This window comes from Lynx canadensis, chromosome C2, assembly GCF_007474595.2.
Source record: "Lynx canadensis isolate LIC74 chromosome C2, mLynCan4.pri.v2, whole genome shotgun sequence".
NCBI lineage: Eukaryota > Metazoa > Chordata > Mammalia > Carnivora > Felidae > Lynx > Lynx canadensis.
This window is the reverse complement of record NC_044311.2, coordinates 80,935,274-80,959,873: the sequence shown is the minus strand read 5'-3', so window position 1 is coordinate 80,959,873 and position 24,600 is coordinate 80,935,274. Positions and strand designations below refer to the sequence as shown.

Below are 24,600 nucleotides of genomic sequence, written 5' to 3'. Positions count from 1 at the left end.
AGCTGGCTAAGTGTCTGACTCTTGATCTCGGCTCAGGTCATGATCTCACGGTTCCTGAGGTCGAGCCCCGGGTTGGGCTCCACACTAACAGTGTGAAGCCTGCTTGAGATTCTCTCTCTTCCTCTCTGTCTCTGCACCTCTCCTGCTCATGCTCGCTTGCTCGCTCTCTTCCCTCCCTCTAAATAAATAAACTTAAAAAAAAAAAAAAAAGAACTGTAGTTTCTTTGTTAAAAAAAAAAAGAGTTAATGTCCCTTGAAAATATGAAGGCAGAGTCCAGTGTCAAGAATGGGTCTAATTTGTCCTCCCATGAGATGCTTGTTTCTATAAACATAACCCCAGAATGTTTACTTCAATGTGAGCAAATCAACTAAAATCACACTTCTTTGCAAATGTGTATAAAGCCTACTTATATCTATACCAATTTGATTCACAAAAACTCCGTGTAAAATTTATTTTCCATAAAGCCTATGATCATGAAGGTAACTGTGAAGGAATTTTTGAAAAAGGAAAACCATGCACAAATGAAAAGCAAGCAGAGAGAAAACACATAGTGAGAAACAGAAGTAACTCAGCTGAAAATATTTTATTGCCACTTAGTGGAAACTGTGTATTTTCTTCCCACTAATTTTCCCTCTACTAAAAAGAAAAGCACAAAATTGATCCCTTACCAGCATAAAATTGGTACTATATTTTTGGAAAGGAAATCACAGGCTATTATAGGCATTTTCCAAGCTGATTTTTTTCTTTTCAAATGATTGCCAGGGAATTAGATTTCCATTTTTCTTTGTCTAGTCATTCATACTCTTTCTTGGAGATTTACACATAAACAAGAGAGCTGAAAAAAAAACCCAGTGGAAGAACGCAGCAACCGGAGAATTTATGCAGATGTATATTACTCATTCGAGACCCATGTATATATGATACAATAAAGACAGAATTAAGCCAAATGTCTATATTTTGCAAAGATTTCATTTGCAGTGTCACATTCTTCCATGCACAAGGCACCACACTGAAGTTAGCTCTTACACACTGTGAGATAGTAACTCAAAAACATGCAAGGACGCTTTTAAATGGACACCCCAGGGAAGGGGGAGGCTACTATTTCCTCACTATTTATCTGTGGCTACACATGCAAAAAAGGGATGATATGTTTCTAATGTCTTCGGGGCTTTTAAAAATAACACAAGTTTAATATGCAGTTTCTCTTTGATGAAATAGATTGCTTTATGAAATCCAAATTATAAAATAATTTCCCTTCAGAGCAATGCCACCCAGTCAGACGACAAGCGCTGGGTAACTCCTCACGTGGGAGCACAGGGTTATGTATTCTCATGTACACCATGTAAATGAACACAAATTGCCTATGCCCCCAGCTGACTAAGGTAGAGCTTCCTGGTTTATCAAATCTCCAAAATTATGGCACTAAACTATTCCTTCTATGGTATGATCTCGAGAAGTTGTTTAAAGTTGTCCTATTAACTTATACAATGCTCAGAATGAATTTCCAGAGCTTTCTTAGGTAGTCTGATTAGGAATTCACCACTAAATTGTAAACTATGGAAAGGTAGGAACTTTTCCCTCTGTCCTTAATGCTTTCCCATAACAGATCTTCAATAAAAGTTTGTTAGGTGAATCAACTCAGCTACTCTAGACTTAGCTGATGATAAGGTCACAACACTAACCATATTTTGTGTCCAGATGGGCATCCCTAACTTTCTCAGACAAAAGAGATCTCTGTTAAAGGCTGTCGTTTTGGTAGATGCCAACATACCACTTTAAAAATCACTGGAGGCTTTCCTAAAACGTTTTCATACCTCTCTACTTTAGGATACATGTATTAGCTTCCAAATATTTCTAGCAAAAAATCTGAGCTTTGAGAGGCATGAAGGATGATCCCACTCATTTATCTAGAACAAGAACTGGCAAACTACAGTGGATGTAGTTTGGGCCATAGGCTAAGAATGGTTTTTACATTTTTAAGAGGTGTGAAAATTCAGAAGAAGAAGAAGGATTATATCATGATATGAAAATTATATGAAATTCAAGCTTTAGTGTCCATAAAAATTAGTGGCCACTCTCATTCATTTATACAATGTTTGTGGTTGCTTTTGTGCTACACAGACAGAACTGGGCAGCTGGCTGCAAGAGACCATATGGACTAGAAAGCTGAAGATGTTTACTATTGGTGTTTTGCAGGAAAAAAAAAAAAAAAAACTTTGCCAACCTCTTTGCTAGATGGTCAGGCTTTTATAAACCACATCGTTTAATAAGTATCAATGTGGCCTGACAGTACTTTTTCTGTTAACTGGGGGGAAAAAAGGCAGGAAGGACTATCACAGAGTAACTAGTTCAGCATGATATGCTACTATGTAATCTTTCTGAGTTCATTTTGGCTGAGCCAAACATTTCCAGAGTGCACTGGAGGCAATTTCTGAGTGTTTTTTTAATACCAGGGCATGCATATTTGGGAAAAGGTACTTATCCTCTCTCGGTCTGTAAGTGATGTTACGGGTCTGTTTCTTTGATCCTTGCTGTATGATTTGACAAGAACTAAATCGGTTTTAAACTTGAATATATTAACATACATTTTCTTCTGATATCCTAAAGAATATGTAGGATTGGCAATGGGAATTCTGTTTGCAACCCTGATTTCTCATTCTCCTTTGGGATATTCTGTGTCCCCAAGAAAACTCCTGATTAAACTTCCCACTCAGCCTTACTATAAAACTTTATAATTATGATTTGCAAAACTTCATGCTCAAAGTAAATGGTGGGATCCCTTCCAGGCAAAAAAGGTCTTCAATGCTCAACAAGCCTGAAGTCTTTTAAGGGAGAGCACAGTTCTTTTCCACCCCTCTGCTGCTCACCCCATATGCCACAGGCAGGGGTGCTCAGAGGTTGCCTCCTGACTATCCCAGATGCAGCCCAACTCCTCAGCTGCATTTATGTTGATTTAAAAAAAAAAAAAAAAAAAGAATGAGAGACCTCTTTCTTTCACTTTCCGTAGTTCTGTATAGTTGCTAATAATATATCAGAAATTAACCATTATTTATTGTTCATTTGCTGTAAAAGATAAAATTTGCCTTAGGCAAGATGGTTTTGGCTTCATTTCTTTTTGTCTGGAGAGTAGAGTCAAATGTTTGAATTACTTAGACATTTTACATTATCTACAGAGACTCTGGCAATATTTTCAATATAGACACAATATCTTACTGAAGGTAACAAGTGATTATTCTTAACCACAGATCAACAGAGTCTTGACTTGGTAACTCTCCTTTCTCCCATAAGAGCTATGCTATTCTGATTAGTCACAAAACAATAGCATTAAAGATCCAAGAGTCAAGGTAAAAATCAACATATAAATAGGTTGCATGCTGATTCTAATATGGTTGCAAACTCTGGCCCAATGTATGTAAAAATGTATTGTTGGAAGACAACCTAGAACAGAGATGCTGAAACCTGGCAATAAGACTCCGCTTCGCCCTGTTGCATCCGGGCAGTTTCCCAATGAGCACACACTGGGTCTCAGAATCCTCAACACAGTGCTCAGATAAGTCACTTAGAGGAAAACCTAGGCGCTAACCCCAGTCTACGATGGTTTTCCCAAAAGTGGGTTGTTTGTATCCCCAGAAAGGTACAGGACAATCCACTGGGATAAGGGAAGATGATGTGTTTTAAAATATACACATTGTTACTAGAATAGCCTGTATACCCAAAATTCTTCTATTGATAGAGGTGTATGGTTGAGGTGTGGAGAGAACAAACTCTCTCTGTAGGAGTCTCTGTAATTCACTTGAAATGGTTTAGCTTCATTTCAGAAGCCAGGCGGAACTTCTAAAGGTATGGAAAAAAACTTAGAAGGTGGTCGAAACTAAAGAAGGGGCCCCGTACCAGCTCATGTGAACCTCTCATGTTCTGCTGCCTCACGGCCTCTTCTACGCCATCCACCCATTGCCCTGCTTCTACCCCAAACAAACAGCCACTGTTTCTCACACCTCCTAAAATGACACATCAACACACTCACTGTTTCTGAAGTAAATGTTGGTGCTGTTGCTGCTGTTGTTGCCTGTATGTCTCGATTGTGTGCTGAGGAAGGTACTGCATGAGTTCCAGGGACTCTTTGATCTTCAACAGCATTTCATAGGTCTCACGGCCCCTCACCTACATGAAGGACACAGGAAGGAGAAGGAAGCATGAAGAACTCTAGAACAATTAGCAGTATAGTCAATCGTCTTTGTGCATTCTGCATTGACGAATCTGCCTGCTCGCTAATGTTCACTGGTGATATGAACATCGGTACTGGGGGTGCCCTGTGGTCATTCGTGGACGTGCGCAGAGCAGCACATTTTGGTTGCTCAGGAGAACAAGGGTGTGCTCCGCCATCTTGTTTCACAGTTCCTGCTGCAAACAAGTATCCTTTCCATGGTCTCTTTACTGCCACGTTTTGCACATTTTTGTGGTTTTTGTTGGTGAACCTGTTCTCTAAAGTGGTCCCCAAGTGTAGTGCTGAAGTGCTATCTAATACTTCAGGTGCCAGAGGCTGTAGTGGGCCTTAAGGAGAAAATGTGTTAGATCAGCTTCATGTAGGCACAAGTTATAGTGCTGTTGGTCATGAGCTCAGTGTTAAAATGAATCAATAGTATATATTAAATAAGGTGTCTTTACTGATGGGCTGCTGAAAATGTCGTGCCCAGAGGCTCACGGGAACTTAATCCTATATTTCCCCACGAGCAATGATTCAGTATTTAAGATAGCATTTGCAGGGATTTTAGAAGACAAAACTACCCAAAATAATGGGAATGAGCTGTAATTAAATATCCCTGGAAGGGCATTCAGCTGAGGCAAAATAGGCTTCTTCTCTCTTTAAAAGAGTCTCTGAAAAGGGTTTAAAAGTATGAGCAGGACCAGGACTGGAGCAAGGCAAGCAGGGCCCGTGAGCACTTGCAGGGCCCCAAGAGTGAGTGCTTATTTAAATTCTGCACCCTAGGCATTTTGCCTCACCCCAGTCCCCTCCCTGAGGATGAGAGGCAGGGTTTGTCAGAAGTCAGAAATGGAAAGGTTTCCTCTCCCTTAACTCTTACTTGCCCCAGCTCTGTGATCACCTCTGCGAAGCTCCCCACTGACCTCAGTCTTTTCGTGAGTCTTCTGTCCTTTCTAGGTGCTGCTACTACATCATGCCTGATGCTCCAGAGGCAATTATTTCATTATATCCTAACTGTCTCCTCGCTAGAAGGCAAGATCTTTGAAGGTAACAGTTGTATTCTCCTGATCTGCAAATGCTAAAGGCCTAGCATATTTGCCACCCCAACAGACACCAGCTAAATTCATGTGAAATTAAAGGCTTCCCCCCCCTTTTTTTTTAATTCACACAATCCACTGTGGCTAATTCTTCACTGCACGTTCAAGATGTAACTGATTACACGGGACCTCCTTCCTTAGCACAAACTGAAATTTCGTTAAAAACAGCTTCTCAAGTGGTTCCTATCTCAGCAACTGAAAACATATTAGGTCTTTTGGAATACGTGGGATACCAGGAAAATGTTTAACTTAAAGTTCACAAGTCAGTTTCCATATGTAGCCTGAGAAAAAGACACCGAGAATCTTGGCTAACTCACTGCCTGATTGTTTTACTAGCAAGCAGTCTATTGCCCTGAAGGTCAGGGCCCAAAGAAGGTAGGGAAGCAGGTATGGCACACCCAAACCTGTTGGTTTGCTTTAGCTTCCATACAGGGCGGCAGCTCCCAGTCAGATCTCCTGGCCTTCCTTGCCTGGCTCTCAGGTCAGTCAAGATGGCGTCAAGGGTTATACTCGTTACCAAGACTTGACTGCCACTCTAGATGGCCAAAACCTATGTCATAAGAATCCAACAAACTTCAACCATAGTCTAAGACAGGGAGCCTCAGCGACCGTAAGAAGACTCATGTTCCTTGTAGGAATGAACAGTGCTGTTACACAGCAACTGGGCTGAGTCTCCTGGACATTCACACGTAACTGAGGACTCTGTCTTGCTTGGCCTTCTTTATGGCACTTCCTAAAAGAAGTTACAGTCGAGTCTGGAATTGTTGTACTGTCAGATCTGTGAACTCTGTCTGGCAAAATTTCAGTCTTGGTGACGATATGGCATGACCATGCTGTCTAGGGGAATCTTACGATTCTTAAACAATGAACTGCAAATTAATAATATTTGGGTAAGAAAAATTATATTAGAACAGTGACTTTGGCTGGATGGGTAGCGGGAGAGGAGCCTGCACTACTGACGTATTTCAACATTGGGGAAGAAAGGGATCATTTCCTGATTTTTCAAACAATAGTTTCTCCCTGTTTTATCTCCCTCATCACCACCACCCCTTTCTCATTGTCACAGATAATAAGATGACACAGAGGAAGAGCTCATTCAGAGAAGGTAAAATGAAGTAATCGTGAATACTCAAAGGAGACTCACTGGTAAATATAACAGCTCATCATCTGGGGATCTCCGTTTTTTGATGGATGTCATCTGGATGCCGTGTGTGTTCTGACGAAAAGCTAGTGGAGGGAAAATACAAGTTTCATCCTGGGAACATTTCTGAAGCACTAACACATTCATTAAACAGACAGTAGCCTCCGCAAGACCTGTGAGATTTGAGTTGCCAGTCCTAAACCTCCATTTACTTGGTGATAATCGCGTTTGCATTAAGGGCACACCTAACAATCATGAGGTGGGGGAGGGGAGTGAGCAGAAGGAAGACTTAGGGGAGCTGGCTTAAGTCATGTGCAGGAATCCCTGTGTCTTGCTGGCCTGCGTCTGCGAACAGCTGTTAAGGAAAGGAAGATAAATTGGTTTGGTGTTTCATGTTTCAGATCATTTGTCTTCCAAGGAGGGAAATGTGTGTTGTGGAAGTTGTCTTGGCCATGCATTCAGCTCGTGTGTTCAGCCCGCTCGTGGTAGTGCATACATCACGGAACTTCAGACATGCAGTCTCATTTCCGGGGCTGTTTTCCCTTTGGGAAAGTGAGTGAATGCAGCTCATAAATCCCTAAGGTTTCCAAAATTAGCAACTACACCATATATCCAGGATATAGAGCTGATCCTTTTACTGAAGCTAAGATAATCTATTCTTACTAAAAGTTAGTAATTTTTAGGTAACTGAGGTGCTCAGGGAAGCATATAGAAGCTATACCACCAGACAGACTCAAGAGCAAAATTAGGATGGGGATATAACTTTCTTCATATGTGTATGTATACAAAGTAAAGGCATGTATATGTGTGTGTGTATGTATATATATACATATATCTGTGTGTGTGTGTGTGTGTATATATATACATATATATATACTTTTTTGAGGAATAATTAGGGAGAGGAGTCTAACAAGAAGGGCAAATAATACTATAAAAAGTATATATGTAAGATATATGTCAAACATACATATATACTTTTTTGAGAAATAATCAGGGAGAGAAGGAGCCTAACAAAAGGGCAAATAATGCCATATATATGGCATTATAATACCATTATAATAAAAGTATAATACATACTTTTTTGAGAAATAATCAGGGAAAGAAGGACCCTAACAGGAAGGAAAATCATCCTGAACAGTTACAAGTTGATGATGAGTAGCTGTTATAACACAATACAATTTATATATCTTCGGAATACTAATCCAAATAAGATTAAAATGTTTTTTTCATGATATAAGTCATAGGGTGGTGCATTTTAAAATACTTGTTGTAGTGATAACAGGCTGACATGAGGCACCTCCTAGAATCAACTTCGCAATCAGACGGGCATGCGGATCAGTGGTTTTCATACTTTGTTCCCTGGAGTTCTGGGCCCCTCTGGGGCTGTACCACATGGGCAAGGGATGGTTGTGAGCAGAGCATGGAGCCACAGACGATCCCCTACTCCCGTCCCCTTCAAATAGAGTCACTCTGCTTTCATCTATATGCATTTTAGGTTTTTTGAAATATTTCATTAAAGCAAAAAAAAAAAAGCTTTTAATGCTTAACAAAAGAAGTTTGAAAACAGCAGACCTAAATCGTTAGCCTTACTGTAAATGAGGTAACTGAGGCCCCAAGGCCCCAAGAACTGTCAAAATTCGATGCAACCCAGATCTTCAGAGTCCCCAGACTGTGCTTTGTGAAATATATTCTTAAATCCCACTATTCCCAGGAGTTCATTAGGTAGGTAGATGCTATTTTCAGCCCTGATGCTCAATCACAGAGAAGTCAACTGACATCAGTAGCTGACACCCAGAGTTTCTGATTCAAGAAGGCTGGGAACTAAGAATTTGCATTTCTATCCAGTTTCAAGATAATGCTGATGCTACTGGTCTGAGAGTCACAGTTTTAGGACCGCTGGACTAAGAAATCCTCACAATGAGGATTTGCTTTTGTAAAGCTGTGGTGCACAGCTGGCGTCCATTTCAGCACCTCCATTAATGGGACAGCAGTTTGCACTGGCTGTGGGGCTTCAAGTCATACTTGCCCCTAAAGCCTTGCGGTCTTATTATGCACCTTCCCAAATGTCGCTCCTAGTCCCCACATCTGGAGAAAATTTAGCCCTACCCCATTTGGCTACTACAGCTACTTACGGCGCTTCGTACCGTCACCGTTCTTTGCGCTGTCCGAGACTTGCTGCTTCCTGATGCTGTCTTCATCCGCCTTCCTGTCTCTCCCTGGGCAAGCACAGATCCTGGCCTCAAAGCAGCGTCGGCCCAGGACTTGCCCACTAGGAATCAGAGAAGAGGGAGAGAAAGGGCGAAATTGAAAAGACCCTTAAAAGCCCTGGAATTCTCTCATTTCCATTTCTGATGCTGGCCATCACCCATCCACCATGACCACCAGTTCACTCATCGCTGCTCCGAGAATGGACCCAGAAGCGCTTGGCAGAACACAAAAATGCTTGCATGCCACAAACATTAGTAAATATGATTCCAATTGTTCCGCAAAGAACCCCCAAGCCATTAACTGAACAGCTGGATTTAACTACAGATTTTGAAGGACAGTTGAGTTGAGCTTGTGGATGTCTCTGGATAAAACCCCCTTAGGCAGCCCAGACTTACTCAAAGAAGTTATTAACTGCCTTGGGAGCCACATGAAAACAAACACTGTCTAATCAGAAACTACTGTAGTCAAATGTCAAGAATTCAGGTATAAAGTGACTTGCATGCCTTCCTGGTTCTTTTCTCCCCTCTACTTTAACGCGCCCTGCTCTGTCTCCACCTTCTTAGATCTTTTATGTCAGTGTTTGCAGCCAGGATTTAAAGCACAAAGGACAAAATCAAGGTTAGCTCTTTGCTATACATGGGAAGTTAATGAGAGAGCAAACACAATTTCACTTTGCCCTCTGCCCACGGTGTTTTACAGCATGACAATTCCGCATATGCCACTTACTCTCTGGTTTCCAGAGTAACAATGATTAAAATTGGACGGCGGTTCATCCCTCCAACACAACTGCTGTTACACATGAAATTGTACAGGACTGTCGTGAATTCAGTGCCAACCTGAACACAGGAGGAAAAAGAATCTGGGTTAACACTGGTTTGAACTGATGTTCTTTCTTCCTTCACAGTTCTTCTATGTAACCAACTCACTTCTCATGAGGTGATATGCTTTCCTCTAGGGAGACAAACTCTAAAACCCATTGTAGATTCCTCTTTGCCTTGCCTCTTGGGAAACTTAAAGCTACTGTTTGCAACATTGGACACTACATTAGGTGAAATGGGCTTTAAAGATATTAATTTTTGATCCTATTCATTTGTAAGCTAATCCCTATCACCCAATTCAAATGGGGGGGGGAGATGAAAAATTACCCATAACAACAACAACACCCCAGGGATATTTCCCCTATGTGAATAAAACAGTGCAATACAGATTTAAATGTAGACTTCCATAAATAACACGGTGGAGCTGAAAAGGCCCTCAGGATTAAAAATCTCCTAGTCCTAAGTGGTCATTTATGGGTGAGTCAACTGAAGTTTAGAGAGGGAAAGTCACAGGCTAAAGGTCCACACAGCAAGCCAGCAAACCAAAAGACTCTGGTTTCACTGCTCCAGTGTTCTTCCCACAGAACCGGTCTGGGAACAGGGGCACAGAGCAATGTTACCAAGTTAACTTAGTGCAAATTAAAGAGTTCTTAAGGAGATAGACAGTCTATAAAAAGCGGAAGAGGGGAAATACAAAAACTTTTGTATTTGATGACAAAGACTAAGGCAGAAATAGATGCTCAAAACACACTAATGTTCTCCTAAGTCAGCCCAGTACTTATCTTTTTACCTGGGGTGGTTCATAAGGTACCAACACACTCTGTCTTCCTGTGATAGGGTCTTCTACATACTGGGCATGGCTGTTCCCTTCTACTCGAATCAAGTGACTGGGAGGAGCAATCTGTCCTGCAGAACAGAGAAAGACAAAATAGTTAGTTCTTTGCCTTCAAAATTTAAAAAAAATGAAGCTGCATGGACAAAATATTGATGGCTAAAGAAATAGTTTGTTTAATACAGAAAATACACATCCTTGGAAAAAGGAACAGATCTCATTGCCAGATATCTAATAAATGAAGGTGTACCTTTGTAGCAATAGAAATGGCTGGAATGCTCATCTATATTTAAGGAATAGTCCTTTGTTTCTGGTGCTTAAGGTAAATAATTCAAGCTTTCATAGTACTCCATGACTATGTCTCTGCCCTGATCCATAGAGGGTATTCTGTTAACTTCCATGGGAAATGGAAGGAAAGGATTAATTTAAAAAAGACAATTCAGCTTGAGAGAAGATGCTTCCCTCAAATTGACTAGCAAAAACATTCAATAAGGATAAGCATTTTACTGCCTATTCTTTTCTCTGCTACAAAGTATCCATATTTACACCTGATTTTTTTTTTTAAGATCTACCCTCAATGTTGGACTTGAACTCATGATCCTGAGATCAGCAGTTGCATACTATACTGATTGAGCCAGCCAGGCACCTGGTTTTATACTTGCTTTGGTCATAAAGATAAATTCATTGGCTTTGCGGTGCTGAAAGAGCTCCAGGTAGGAGAATAAGAAAAAGGAAGCATGCTTTTAAAAGAGTATAGGCCAGGGGTGCTTAGGTGGCTCAGTCAGTTAAGCAGCCGTGTTTTGATTTTGGCTCAAGTCATAATCTTACAGTTTGTCAGATCATGCCCTGCATCAGGCTCTTTGCTGACAGTGTGGAGCCTGCTTGGGATTCTCTCTCTCCCTCTCTCTCTGCTCCTCCCCCATTCATGTTCGTTCTCTCCACACCCCCCAATCCCTCTTAAAAGAAGTAAATAAAACTTTTAAAAAAATAAAATAAAAATGAGCATAGGCCAGATTTCACAAAATTGGGATACCTGACAGAGCTCCAAAGGAAAGAAGCTGATCTGAGAATTGGGAGCCATAAGGGTGTTGTTAACATTTGGATACATATTACCATTCTATACAATTTTATACTCAATAAAAGTCAAACATTAAGTGTGAAAATGCTCTCTGAAGAATCACCTATTTGGCAAAAACTAAAAATAGCTATCATGTCAAACAATGAGAAAGCGAAAGAAAACAAAATATAGTTGTATCATCTTGATGGATCAAGGACAGTTATAGAAACCTATAATGGAGTCTACATATAAGGAATACTCTTTAAGGCATACTGTTAAGTGAAAAACAAGATAGAGAGGTATTGAGGGGAGCCTGGGTGGCTCAGTCGGTTAAGCCTCTGACTCTTGATTATGGCTCAGGTCATGATCTTATGGTTTGTGAGATCTAACCCTGCTTGGGATTCTCTCTCTCTCTCTCTCTCTCTCTCTCTCTCTGCCTCTCCCCCACTGGCATACATGCACATGCTCTCTCTCTCTCTCAAAATAAATACTCTTTTTTTTAAAAGAAAGGTATTGAAAATGAGGCCATGTAGACAAGGACTAGAAGTTAATTTGTAAAAAGTAGTTGTGTTAAGGTGGGAGGGTTTTAACTTTCTCTTTTGAAATTTCTACCCACTCTTTTTCTTCCTCCATTAATTTTTCTTCACTATCTATTCCTACATCCATACTAGCTACCTACCAATATTTCTATTTTTAATGTATTTTCTATCTAAAGTATCCTAACTTGCAAGCCTCTGCACCCAGATCACTCTTTGGTGAATATTTATGTGTTCTCTTGTCCTTCCTTTCCACTTTCCTCTGCTTCTTACCTAGCCTCCTTTCATAGAACCTTAGAATATTCAATGTAAGAGAACCCATGGAAATAGTGACCTCCTTTGTAAAGCCCTTGTTGGATATGAGGCTCAGAACTTGGGGCCTGACATTTCTATGGACACAAAGCTTAAAGGAGACCCCAAGATACCTGTTCCCTGATCCATAGTCCTTTACTTTGCTGTCCCCCCTCCCAGCTTATGTCCTAGATCTTCTATTTCCTCCTTTTATCCATTATTCATCTTCATTCCTTTTTCATCTCTCCCACTTTCCTCTTCTGTTTTTTCACGTTTCTCACCTTTGATGCTTCCTCCACTTACCCTTCCTGCTCAGAATTGATATAATCTTAATAATCACTCTAGGAAAGGCACTAAAGCTGAGGGTTGCCATTGCCTGGGCTGGACAAATCGGAAGTCAGGTTGTCCCTTCAACATCCTCTCATTCAAAAAAAGGATAAAAGAGAAAAAGGAGGGAAGCAGTAGGGACTGGAGAGGCAAGTCCAGGTCATCTAGTAATCACCAATATGAAATTACACTGTCCAATCATTATGGAAGCCACAAGTTTATCATTTTTCTCAAATAGCCCATTAGACATAAAAGTAGACTGACCTGCCATCGGATTGCACAGATTGGAACCCAGTCGATGGGTTCCAAAGAAAAATCTCCACAGGATCTCTATATTCAAAGAGCTTAGCTAAACAGCCACCAATCCTAATTCTTACCCTCATTGAATTCACGGCTCAGTTCATGGTTGGGGCACCGTTTCACCACCTCGGTGACATGTTCAGCCTTCTTGTAGACAGGCATGGCACGGATGACAGCGCCCTGTGGTGGTGGGGTCATCACCTTGATCTGGATGGGACATGTCTTTGCAATTTGGCAGTAGAGTTTCTTCAGTTCAGTGGAATACTGCTTAGAGATGGGCCGATGGTGGCAGGAAGGAAAGAACCAACAGGAGATACCATTACTTTCCAAATCAGAATAAGGACAACATGTTCACTTTGTACAGATGTATGTTCACAGTTGGCTACTACATACACGACAGCGAGCAATCTTATTAGAAGAAGTCATATTCATCAATCAAATTAATCATTTTTCCTACTTTAAATACAATCCCATGGCAAAAGAAAAGTTTGCATTTATCAAAACATATTTATGCCATTATTTCCTGTTATCTTTAGGATAAAGAAATTGAGTCTCAGAGGGGTTTAAATAATTAATACCACAAACACCTTTATGGAGTTCCAGAAACTAAATGGAAAAAACAGTGTTTTCATGTACTGAGTAATATTTCAGAGATTGTAATTTACCCTGCCCTTACAAGACTCTAGAGAGACTCAGAGGAAATAGGATTTATGGAAAAATTAAGATGGAATGGAATATCTGGCAGAAAGTAAAGAGATCTTACCCAAGGTCAACCAACTAGAAAATTACAAAGCAAAAGTTCTCCCAAACTACTGTACTTATGTTCTCCTGTCATAGCCTGAGACCATGAGAAAGCTGACAGGGGCCATTTGGTTCTATACTCTCATGAAAAAGGACAGGCCTGTTGTAATGCCACAAATCATGGTGGCAAAAGCTATCAAGATACAGAACTCTTCACTCATAAGTGACTGTAATGTTTCCTGCCCATAATTCCTTCTGCAGGGAAAGGAAATTCAGTAGTTGGTTGGTTGGCTGGCTGGTTGTAGAACTGGCAAAATAGGGAAGAAAGCATGAGACTTAGAACCAAATAGAAGAAAAAAAGCCCTATCCTGTGCTTCTTCCTCTCCCCGTCTCTGAACCAATGGAGAAAGTCTCCATTCCAATCCCTACATTCTATTAAATCTTAGCGTCCCGATCCTCTGTGTCAATTCCCCATCATGGTATTTCCTTCTCATTCTGCTGCTAAAGTGAAACCACCCAGGCACCAGAATTGCCAGCCAAGAGTGGGGCACCTAGTAACACCCAAACAAAGGTAAACACACACACACACACACAGTTTGCAATGACATTCTTCCAGGGGAAAGACACTGGGGACCAGGAGCCAGAATGGCAAAAAGATTTATTACTGATATGTTTCAACCCAACTCTGACAAAAGGCAAATGTCCTACTAAAACGTACATTTAAAATAACCATTTTATCTCTTTCCTTTTGAAATATTTTATTTAAAGAATCCTTCTTTTCATCCCAAGCCTTTTAGTATATGAAATTTTCAGTTAAAAATTTCCTAATGCTAGAAATGTGTTGCATAATCAGCTCTCCATGCCCACAGGTCAAGGATTAAACACAGCAAAAGGGTTTTATATAGCCTGAAGAAATAGGGAGCATGCCAAAAATTGACCACAAAAATAAAATTCTACTTGGGAGACACTGAATGGAATCTAGCAGAATATTTTTGTGCTAGTGTTTTTTAACCAAGGACTTTACAAAAAAAAGGCACTGCCTTGGGATGTGTTAAGAACTCACTTTTACTGAGAACTCTCAGAAAAGAAGCATAGCTGTTTGTGTGTTTTAGTTAGGAGATATATAATCTAGCCATGGGTTTCATAAGGTTCACCTTAGGAAAAATGACTGAAAAATAAGTTTGTCACCTGAAGGCATATAAGATACCTACCCAAGTATGTAAAGACTGCAAAAAAAGAAGGATAAGTGTTCAGAATAGGACAGTTAAAAAACATATACCATTTCAATAACTGATATACTAAAATGTGAAAGTACTAAAAACAAATGTAGGCATCATCAGGTATTAATCCTCGCTCGTTCTCAGGGATGGGGGAAGGGAATCTAATTTATGAGTCTGAATAACAATAAACAATCATAGCTTTACCATTTCCTGAGTTCTGTTGTCAGAAATGCAATCCTCACACAACCCTATGAGGAAGGTATTACAGGTATACAATCTCTTATCTGAAACCCTTGGGGTCAGATGTTTTAGAGTCCAGAACCGTTTTGATTTTAGAAAGGGAGTAGAGTTCCTATAGCATATATTATAAACACTTCCAGCAGCATTTAGGTCAGCACCCCATAATCAAACCTTAGCATTACTTCGGAATTCATGAACATTCACACCAACTGGGAAATAAGCATAAGGCCTCAGAGTTCAGGCTAGATTTCACCACCAAATGAATCTGCCACAAACTCCACGAAACTAAAACCGAACCAAACCAACTTTGGGTTTTGGGAGCTCTTGGGATTTCAGAATCGCAGATAACAGATAATGAAACAGCATTATTACCCCCATTTTATAGATAAGAAAATTGAGGCATGGAGAGGACTAGCCTGAGGTCACCAAGGAGAGCTGGTTAGCAACCAGTGTAGAAGAGTCCTAGTCCCGGCCTTTTAACAACGGTTCCTTGTCTCTATTTCTCTTGGCTCAGCAGTGCTAATTCGTGTACTTTTACATTTTTCTATTTCCCAACAGCATGACTATTTTCTGAACCAACTTAAAAGGTATACAATCTTCTCTAACATTAAAATGGGCTCAACAGCGGTTGACTCACCATCAACCATTCCTCTTTATTTCTCAGTGCAATAATGTTTGCTCACTGAACTGCAGAGAGAGGGAGCAAGCAATAGAGCTGGAAAAGTCCTGGATGAGGAGGAGGTCGTCCTTGGAGGCTATACTACCAGCTAGCTGGTAGCTGTGTGTTAGCACTCTTGTTACAGCTCAGGGGAATTCACGTAGGAGGCCCTGATCTTTCACATGGTTTATTAAGGCCCTTTTGTGTTCTGACCCCATCTCTCTCTCCGCCCCTCCCCGTACCCTCCTAATACATTCACCTCCCACGTGTTCTACTCATACAGACATCTTAATGCCTCAAACACATTACACTCATCACCCACAATTCAATCATGCCACTCAGTCTAGAACAACTCATGTTCTTCCTCTGTTCTCCACACCAAGCGAGGACAATTTAGTCCTAGCCCTCTGCTAGGACTGCATCGAGTACCATAGACCACATTTTCCAGTTTTAATGATGCAGGTTTCATAGTGACTAAATCCAAATCTAAATCTAAATATCAGACCAGGGCCAAGATCCCTTTGATTACTGCTTCTGGTTAAACTACTAGGCCTGCTGTTCAGTAACTAGAGGGGCTGAAGCTGAAGAGGCCTGGCGCGCTTGGTTCTTTACAAAGCCAAGCTTCTGCTACTCTGTTTCTTTTACTGGCAAATCCAACCTGTGATGATGTTTAATATTTTTCCAGCACTACATTCGGGCTCCCTGGCCTATAGTGTATTCATAATTCTTTACACTTGCCCATTTCCCTCATCCTCTACCAAATAGCTCACTGTCACCAATTTCCCAGGCTTCTGCATGACCACAAAAAATGGGAATCTGATCTATGCCAATATTCTAGAATACACTGGTAATTTAAGTTGGCACAGGGTGGAAACTGAAACACATCTGGTTTCTCTTAATGTCTCTCTCTTTCTCCCTGGGACTTCTAAAATCTACCTCTAAACCACTCCCAACACTGACTTGACATTCTTGAATTCTAAGGTCTAATTTCTTCTTTTGGGTCTGTATTCTTTGTTGTAATCAGCTTTGAGGTATAACTTACTACAAAATATACCAATTTTAAGTATACAAGTTGATGACTTTTGACAAATGCACACAGTTGTGTAACCATCACTGCCAACACCCTATTCATCAAGATTATCTTTTGCCCTTTTGCAGTTAATTCTCTCCCTGATCTCTTCCTAAGCAACCATGTACCCGCTTTCTCTCACTGCACTTTGCCAGAATTTTACAGAAATGGAATGATACAGTATATAATCTTAGATGCCTGGCTTCTTTTCACTTAGCATAATGCTCATCCACGTGTTTGCCTGCATCAGCATTTCATATTTAATGAAATTCCATTATTTGTCAATTCATCATTTATTTCCAGTTTGTATTTACTATGAATACAACTCTGACGAACATTCATACACAAATCTTAGTGAGGACACATGTTCTCATTTTTCTGGATAGGGACCTGGAAGTATCATTGTTCAGTACGTGTATGCTTAACTTTATAAGAAACTGCCAAACTGTTTTACAAAGAGACTCTGTCACTTTACATTGCCACCAGCAATGTATGAAGGTGTCACATCCTCATCAGCACTTGTTATTGTCCATTCTAGCGGGTTATGCCCGCTAGAATGTTAATGCCATTCTAGCGGGTATATATGGTTCTTATTGTGTCTTAAATTAGCATTTCCCCGATGATTACTGATGTTGAGTGTCTTTTCATATACTTACTTCATGTACTCCATTTATATTTTTATATAATAAAAATTTTAAATATAAATATTTTATATAAATAAATTAAAGTATAAAATTGAAAATATAAATAGATTTATATTCATTTTATACTATTTCATACACTTATTTACTATTCTTTTTTTTTTTTTTTAATTTTTTTTGTTTTTTTCAACGTTTATTTATTTTTGGGACAGAGAGAGACAGAGCATGAACGGGGGAGGGGCAGAGAGAGAGGGAGACACAGAATCGGAAACAGGCTCCAGGCTCTGAGCCATCAGCCCAGAGCCTGACGCGGGGCTCGAACTCCCGGACCGCGAGATCGTGACCTGGCTGAAGTCGGACGCTTAACCGACTGCGCCACCCAGGTGCCCCTGTATTCTTAATTTGAGTTGAAAAAGTTCTTCATATATTCCAGATACAAGTCCTTTATCAGATATGTTTTTAAAATATGTTTTCCCCCAGTCTGTAGCTTGTCTTTTTTTTTTTTTTTTTTTTTTTTTACCAATTTTCTGTGCTTTTCCAAAACAGTTAATTTTGAGGAATCATCAATATTTTGCCTTTAAGGTTCATTTCCTTTCTTTCCTAAGAAATCTTGGCCTAGCCTGATGTTCAGAAGGATTTTGCATGTTTGCGTGTAGAAGATTTATAGTTTTAGCCGTTGCATGTAGTTCTATATCTATCTTCAGTCAATTCTCCTCTTCCTTTTCCTCTTCTTTTTAACAACTATCTATTTGTTCCAGAAACATTCTGGGACTCTGTTCAATAGCCTTGGCATCTTTTTTGAAAATTAATTGGCCAAATGCATTCACGTTTTTATCTGGACACTGCTCTTTTCTATTGATCTACGTGTCTTCATACATCAGTGCACACTGTTTGGATTACTCCAACTTTATAGGAAGTCTTGAAATCAGGTAAATGGCAACCTCCAATTTTGTTCTTTTTCAAGATTGTTTTGGCTATTTCAGGTCTTCTGAATTTCCATTTAAAATTTACAAGCAAGTTGTCGATTATCACAAAATACCTGGTAAAATTTTGGATGAAATTGTTTCTAATATATAGGTCATCTTGAAAAGAAGTGATATATTCACAATATTATGTATTTTAATCTATGAATGTGGTGTATATATCCAAATAGGAACCTTTAATTTCTCCCAGGAATGTTTCATAATTTTCAGTATGTAAATCTTGCACATATTTTGTTAGACTGCTCCTTTGGTATTTTTTTAATTGTTTATATGCTACTTCAAAATTTTTAATTTCTAATTTTATTTTTTCAGTATATAAAAACATAATTGATCTTTGTATATTGACTATGTATCCTGTGACCTTGCTAAACTTATTAGTTCTAGTAATTTTTTTTTTAATTTTTTTTTCAACATTTATTTATTTTTGGGACAGAGAGAGACAGAGCATGAACGGGGGAGGGGCAGAGAGAGAGGGAGACACAGAATCGGAAACAGGCTCCAGGCTCTGAGCCATCAGCCCAGAGCCCGACGCGGGGCTCGAACTCACGGACTGTGAGATCGTGACCTGGCTGAAGTCGGACGCTAAACCGACTGCGCCACCCAGGCGCCCCAGTTCTAGTAATTTTTTATAGCTATCTTATGATTTTCTACATAGATGATTATATTAACTGTGACTAAAGACAGTTTTACTCCTTTCCAATATGCATGACTTTTAATTTTTATTCTTGCCCAACTGCAAGAATTGAACTATGGTCCAATTTGTTATTGTTTTATTTTTATTTTTTAAATTGATATCTTAGACCATTGATTTTAGACTTGTTTCCCTAATATAAGCATTTAATTCTTCAAAGGTACATCTAAAGCATCCTTTGGCTATGTCTACAACATTTTGATATATTATTAATATGGAGGAATATATAAGCATTTCTTTTGGAGGTTGGATTATCCAATATAATTTGACATCCAAGTATAATTTCTTTTGGAGTCTACATATTCAATATAATAAAGGAACATACTTACATTCTTGAGAAAGATAATTCTTCCTCTAAGACTTCTGTTTATTTAGTGGGTTCCGTCTCTGGCTCTAACCTATTTCCCCTTTGCACCATTTTCTTATCATTCCAAATGGATTTTTTTCATTGCTGTTCTATGGTCATTTGTTTTCTGTAGCTGGGTTTTTTCGAGGTATCAAAGGAAGAACCCAGTTGAGTCTATATCTGAAAAGAGAATCTCCTATATCTAAGAACTTCGTTGGTGATGCATGTCCATTGCATTGAATCTCCAGCAGCTCTTTGGGTAGATATCAAACATTCCAACCTTTATGTTTAAAGGTATAACCTATCTCTTCCCACAATGCTGTCACTATTAGAAGCAGTTATGAAGGATTAAAGACTTATAAAGTTCTCAACTTCTTTTTCCATAAATGTGTCTGGCTTTTTTCATAATTATAACATATGCACACAGAAATTCTGATAAACAGAAATATATGACATATTTCCCCCACCCAGAGATACACACCATTAACATTTTAGACTTTTTCCTATTCATATAAACACATACATATACACAAACACTCTCTCACAAACACACACGCCCTTATACAAACTGGAACACACCATAAAAAAATTTGGTATCTTGTCTTATTTAACATATCGTGAGTGTGTCTAATTTAAAAATATAATGTTAAAGGGCTGTAATTATAGTATTAAAAAGAGACATACCATGATTTATTTAATCATGCCTTTCTTATAGAATATGAATTTTATTATAATTTAAAAATATTAAAAATAATGCTCTTGTGCACATTTTTAAAAAAATACATTTATTTATTTATTTTTGAGAGAGTCAGAGACAGTGTGAGTGAGGGAGAGAGGGAGTGAGAGAATCCCAAGCAGGCTCTGCACTGTCAGTGCAGAGCCTGATGCGGGGCTTGAACTCACGAAACCAAGAGTCAGATGCTTAACTGACTGAGCCACCTTGGTGCCCCATGCTGTGCACATTTTAATTCACAAATCCTTTGCACATAACTTAGTTTCAGTTGGATCCCTTAAAACCAGATAGTTGAGTCAATGCACATGTTAGTATTGTAGGGAAGTCCAAAGTCAATTTGAATTTTCTTCCTTTAAGTAAGCTGCTTATTTTTCCCTAGATCCTTACAAGATTTGTTTCCTTCTTTATTTTTATTTTCTTTTAAGTGAGAATATTTCTAATTTTTTTTTTTGGAAATTATTTGGGAATTGGTGAGCTCTTTCAACTTACATACTTTAACTCAATATAATTTACTTTTCTTTTTTTACTTATATTTTTGCTTTTTCTACTCATTAATTTTCAGAAACATGTAAGTCTTACTTTGGATCCACACTGTCTATCTTTCATACATTTTATATACTCAAACATGAATTGTTAGCATCTTTTCCTTTTGTCTGCATTCAGGGAAAGCTTGTCAAAGTCATGTACATATCATGTGTAGAGTTTTCTAGAGTTAGTTCTGTTCTGCCCTACTACAATTAGTTGTAAGTCTTCTATTGCACTTAAATGTTGTTCTTTATCTTGCTTAATCTCCCCTTTTTACCTTATACAGTCATCTTTCCATCACAGCCTGCTGTTCTAGGTATGTTATTTTCTTCACCAATTTGCTTATGTTTTATTGCTTTGTACTGAAGCAATCTTCTAATTTTTTTTCTGGTTGCTAGGATGTTTTTGCTTCCTTTGGTTCATTAAAATGCTGTTCCCTTATATTTAGAGTTCTTTTACTTCTTCCTCCCCCCTCCTCCTCCCCCTCCCCTTCCTTCTCCCCCTTGTTGTTGTTGTTGTTTTGATATAGGTATGTAATCACTTTTATAGTTTTCTGTGAATATAATAAGATATAACTAGGGCTAGTATTTGCATCCCTCATGTCTCTTTGACAATTGAAAATTTGACAAATGTCAATTTTCAATTTGATTCTATAAGCCCTTTAAAAAATAAAAATTGCTACACTATTATAAATAGCACGAGTGTCCAATTTAGTTGGGCTTTTCCCTGTAATTCATAATATTTTAGTGGAAAGTTAAGATTCTACATAAGAATTTGCTTATCAGCTGCCACTGTAAACTAGGCATGAGATCTATATATTAACATCATTCAATAATTACCAAACAAACGTTTACTAAGCACATACTACCTATGGTCAGATACTCTATTCTATACAAGGAACATAGAGAAATAAGATTCAAAACCCCATAATGCAGGAACTTATATATCCTTGCTGCGTAGGGCAGTTTTTGAAACATAAACTGAAAGAAAAACTTAGTCTTACCTCAAATTGGTCATGGTTTAGAGGTAGAATGAAACAATCCACTGAGCATAGCAGAGGTATACAGAATGTATTATGGGATTACAGAGGACAGAGCAGTAACATATTTGTTAATAAATTTGCTATTTATTTAGTATTATATTCAAGACTCTGTTTTAGTTCTGGAAATTCAGCAGTTAAAAAAAAAAGCAAAGTCCATGCTCTAAAGGTGTCACTGCTCTAGAATAAACAAATAAATACTATGTCAGATGGTAATAGGTGCTATAAAGAAAATAAAGTCAGGGTAAAATTAAAGGATATAGTCAAGAACCAGGAGCTGGGTAGTGTGGTGTGAGGGGGATATTATTTCATCAGGGAAGAATTCTTTGATATATTGATATGTAAAGAAAGATCTGAAGGAAATACACTGGATTGAGCCATGCATACACCTAGGGAAATAATATTTCAATTACTGGAGCTAGCACATGCTAAGGTCCTGAGGAGAGTATGTCTGCCAAGGAGACCAGTAAGCAAAGGCTACAGTGGTAAGGGACAAGATCTGAAGCAGACAGAATATGGGGCCCAGACCACGTAAGGCCTTACAGGCCAGGGAAAGACTTCAACTTAGGGTGAGCTAGGAAGTCATTGGAGAGGTCTGACAAAGTGACATGATATGATTTCCACTTGAATAGTATTTTGGCTGTTATGTGAAAAACAGACTTTATAGATGGAACAGAGAGATCAGGAAAGAAGCTACTGCAAATAATTCAAGTAAAAAATCCCAGTGGCTTAGACCAGCAGTAGAGTTGGTGAGAAGCAGTTGGTTTCTGGATATATTTTAACCAGATTTACTGGCAAATTGGTTGGAGATAAGAGAGAAAGAGAAAAGTAAATGTATTCTATTGGAGAAGAAAGATTTCACAGTGGTAGTGATATTTAAGTGAGGCCTTAAAAGGCAAGTTATTCACCAACTATATGGTATACCCAAGGATGCCAGAATGGAAGAGCCAAGAGACAGAGAGCAGGCTTTCCACAGAGAGGGAATATCATGGATATAAGCAGAGAGATGTTAACTATGGCTAAACTATAGGTGGGGGGAGGCAGGAGGGGGAGAGGCAGGAGGCAGAGGGGCAGAACAGAAAGCAATGAGGCTAAGCCAGGAAGGCAGTTGCCAGATTCTGAGGAGCCCTGGATGTCAGAAGACACAGCTAGACTCTACCAGCAGGCAAAGAAGAGTCACTAAGGATTGCATACCAAGGGACGGATCTATCAGGTCAATGTATTAAGTAAAGCAAAGCCAGTAGGAGTGAGACTGGAATAAAGTAAGAGGAAGGGGACCTGTCAGGAGGTGTTCAGGCAAGAAAGGAGGAGGGCCCAAACTAGGGTGATAGAAATGACTAAAAAGGTGGAGAGACGGAGGACATAGGACTCACTAAAACTCAGTCTTCTAGTTTTCATCATGAAAGCACCAAAACAGACTGAGAATTGTTTTTCATTGGAACAAAAGATGCTTGCAAAAATAAGACCAGTTATTTGCTTATTACCTTTTCTAAAAAAAAAAAAAAAATGAATGAGAGTTAGTTTAGGGCTCCCAGCAGTCAGTAGTAAAATAAGACTTGGCTTAGTCAATGGACTCTTCAACAAATAGAGAAAGCAAAAGATAGTTAGCTTTAATTCTGGACCAAGAAAATAAAATAACATGAGGTAACACTGGAATTCATAGGCCAACTTTGTTGTGAAAGAAGTAAGGGCTTAGTTATCAAAGCCAAGAGCATTAGGGAAGGACTCTTACTCAACCCCATCAATTGTAAGCAATAGTCACTGAGCTAGGGGTCAAGAGTCAAGATTTAAAAATTCTGCCTCCTCTACTCATTCCCTGGGTCTTTATGCAATCACTTAACTTCTCACCAACATAAAATTAAAATATATACATATAAACTTCTATAGCTCTTAGGGTGGAGGGGTAAAATCATGGATGGATAGGAGAAGCCTTAGTCAACTGCAAAGACCAACATAAAAGCTGTGAATTATGATTATTACTGAAGCCTCATATTTCTAAGATCTTCCACATAAAGTGTTTAATGTAGCTTAAGTAACTTGGGGAGCATTGTGAAAACATTATTTCAACCTGGTGAGGGAGTGGTTGTGAGATAATAAAAATCTGCTTAAGTTTGAATATAACCATTTACAATGAAATCAGACAATTCTTATTTACCTGGTAGTGATCACTAAGTTCTAGACCATGTCAAGCTACTGGGTTCATTTGTTTAAGAAAATGAACGGGTTTGGTTTATCTGCTTCCATACATTTTTATATACACATGTATAGATTCATAAGTAAGTACAATATAATTTTATGTGTCCTTAAAATTTACTTAAGCTACACTGATCAACATTTAATCTCAGCAATCTCTTTTCATTTCTCTTGTTTTCAACATTTATCTGTGTTCTTACATGTGGACATACTCATTCATTTTAATAGAAGGAAGAAGAGAGGGTAATGAGATAGAATGGAGGGAGACCTTCTGGCTTCATCTGTAATATTTTATTTAGAAACAATATTTGAGGGGTGCCTGGTTGGCTCAGTCAGTTAAGCATCTGACTTCAGCTCGGGTAATGATCTCACATTCCGTGAGTTTGAGCCCCATGTCAGGCTCTGTGTTGACAGCTTACAGCCTGGAATCTGCTTCCGATTCTGTGTCTCCCTCTCTATGCACCCCTCCCCCCACACTCACACCTCTCTCTCTTTCTCTCAAAAGTAAATAAACATTAATTAAAAAAAAAACAATATTTGAAGCAATATGAATTTTGGTAGATACTCAGGTATCTAAACTTATTTGCTGTTTTTGTAGGCTTGAAATATTTCCTAATAAAAATTTTAATAAATAAATTTAATATGGGCAGTACCTGTAAGTCTGTTGCAGACTTATAATTTTAGAATATGGAGAATATAGAAATAAGATATT

At 38.9% G+C, this 24,600-nt stretch overlaps 1 protein-coding gene across 4 annotated transcripts in view; it reads right to left on the bottom strand.

Annotated features, from left to right (window-relative positions):
• TP63 (tumor protein p63) overlaps positions 1 to 24,600 on the bottom strand; it is a 230,873-nt gene that overhangs the window by 19,762 nt on the left and 186,511 nt on the right. For 3 of the 4 annotated variants that reach the window (XM_032594732.1, XM_030330361.2, XM_030330364.1), the window contains exons 5-10: positions 12,887 to 13,073; positions 10,257 to 10,372; positions 9,375 to 9,484; positions 8,573 to 8,709; positions 6,444 to 6,526; positions 4,026 to 4,162 (exon numbers count right to left, since the gene is read on the bottom strand). In XM_032594732.1, coding sequence (XP_032450623.1) covers positions 4,026 to 4,162; positions 6,444 to 6,526; positions 8,573 to 8,709; positions 9,375 to 9,484; positions 10,257 to 10,372; positions 12,887 to 13,073 — 770 coding nt within the window. The remainder of the gene's footprint in view (positions 1 to 4,025; positions 4,163 to 6,443; positions 6,527 to 8,572; positions 8,710 to 9,374; positions 9,485 to 10,256; positions 10,373 to 12,886; positions 13,074 to 24,600) is intronic. The other variant, XM_030330362.2, reaches the window with a different exon arrangement.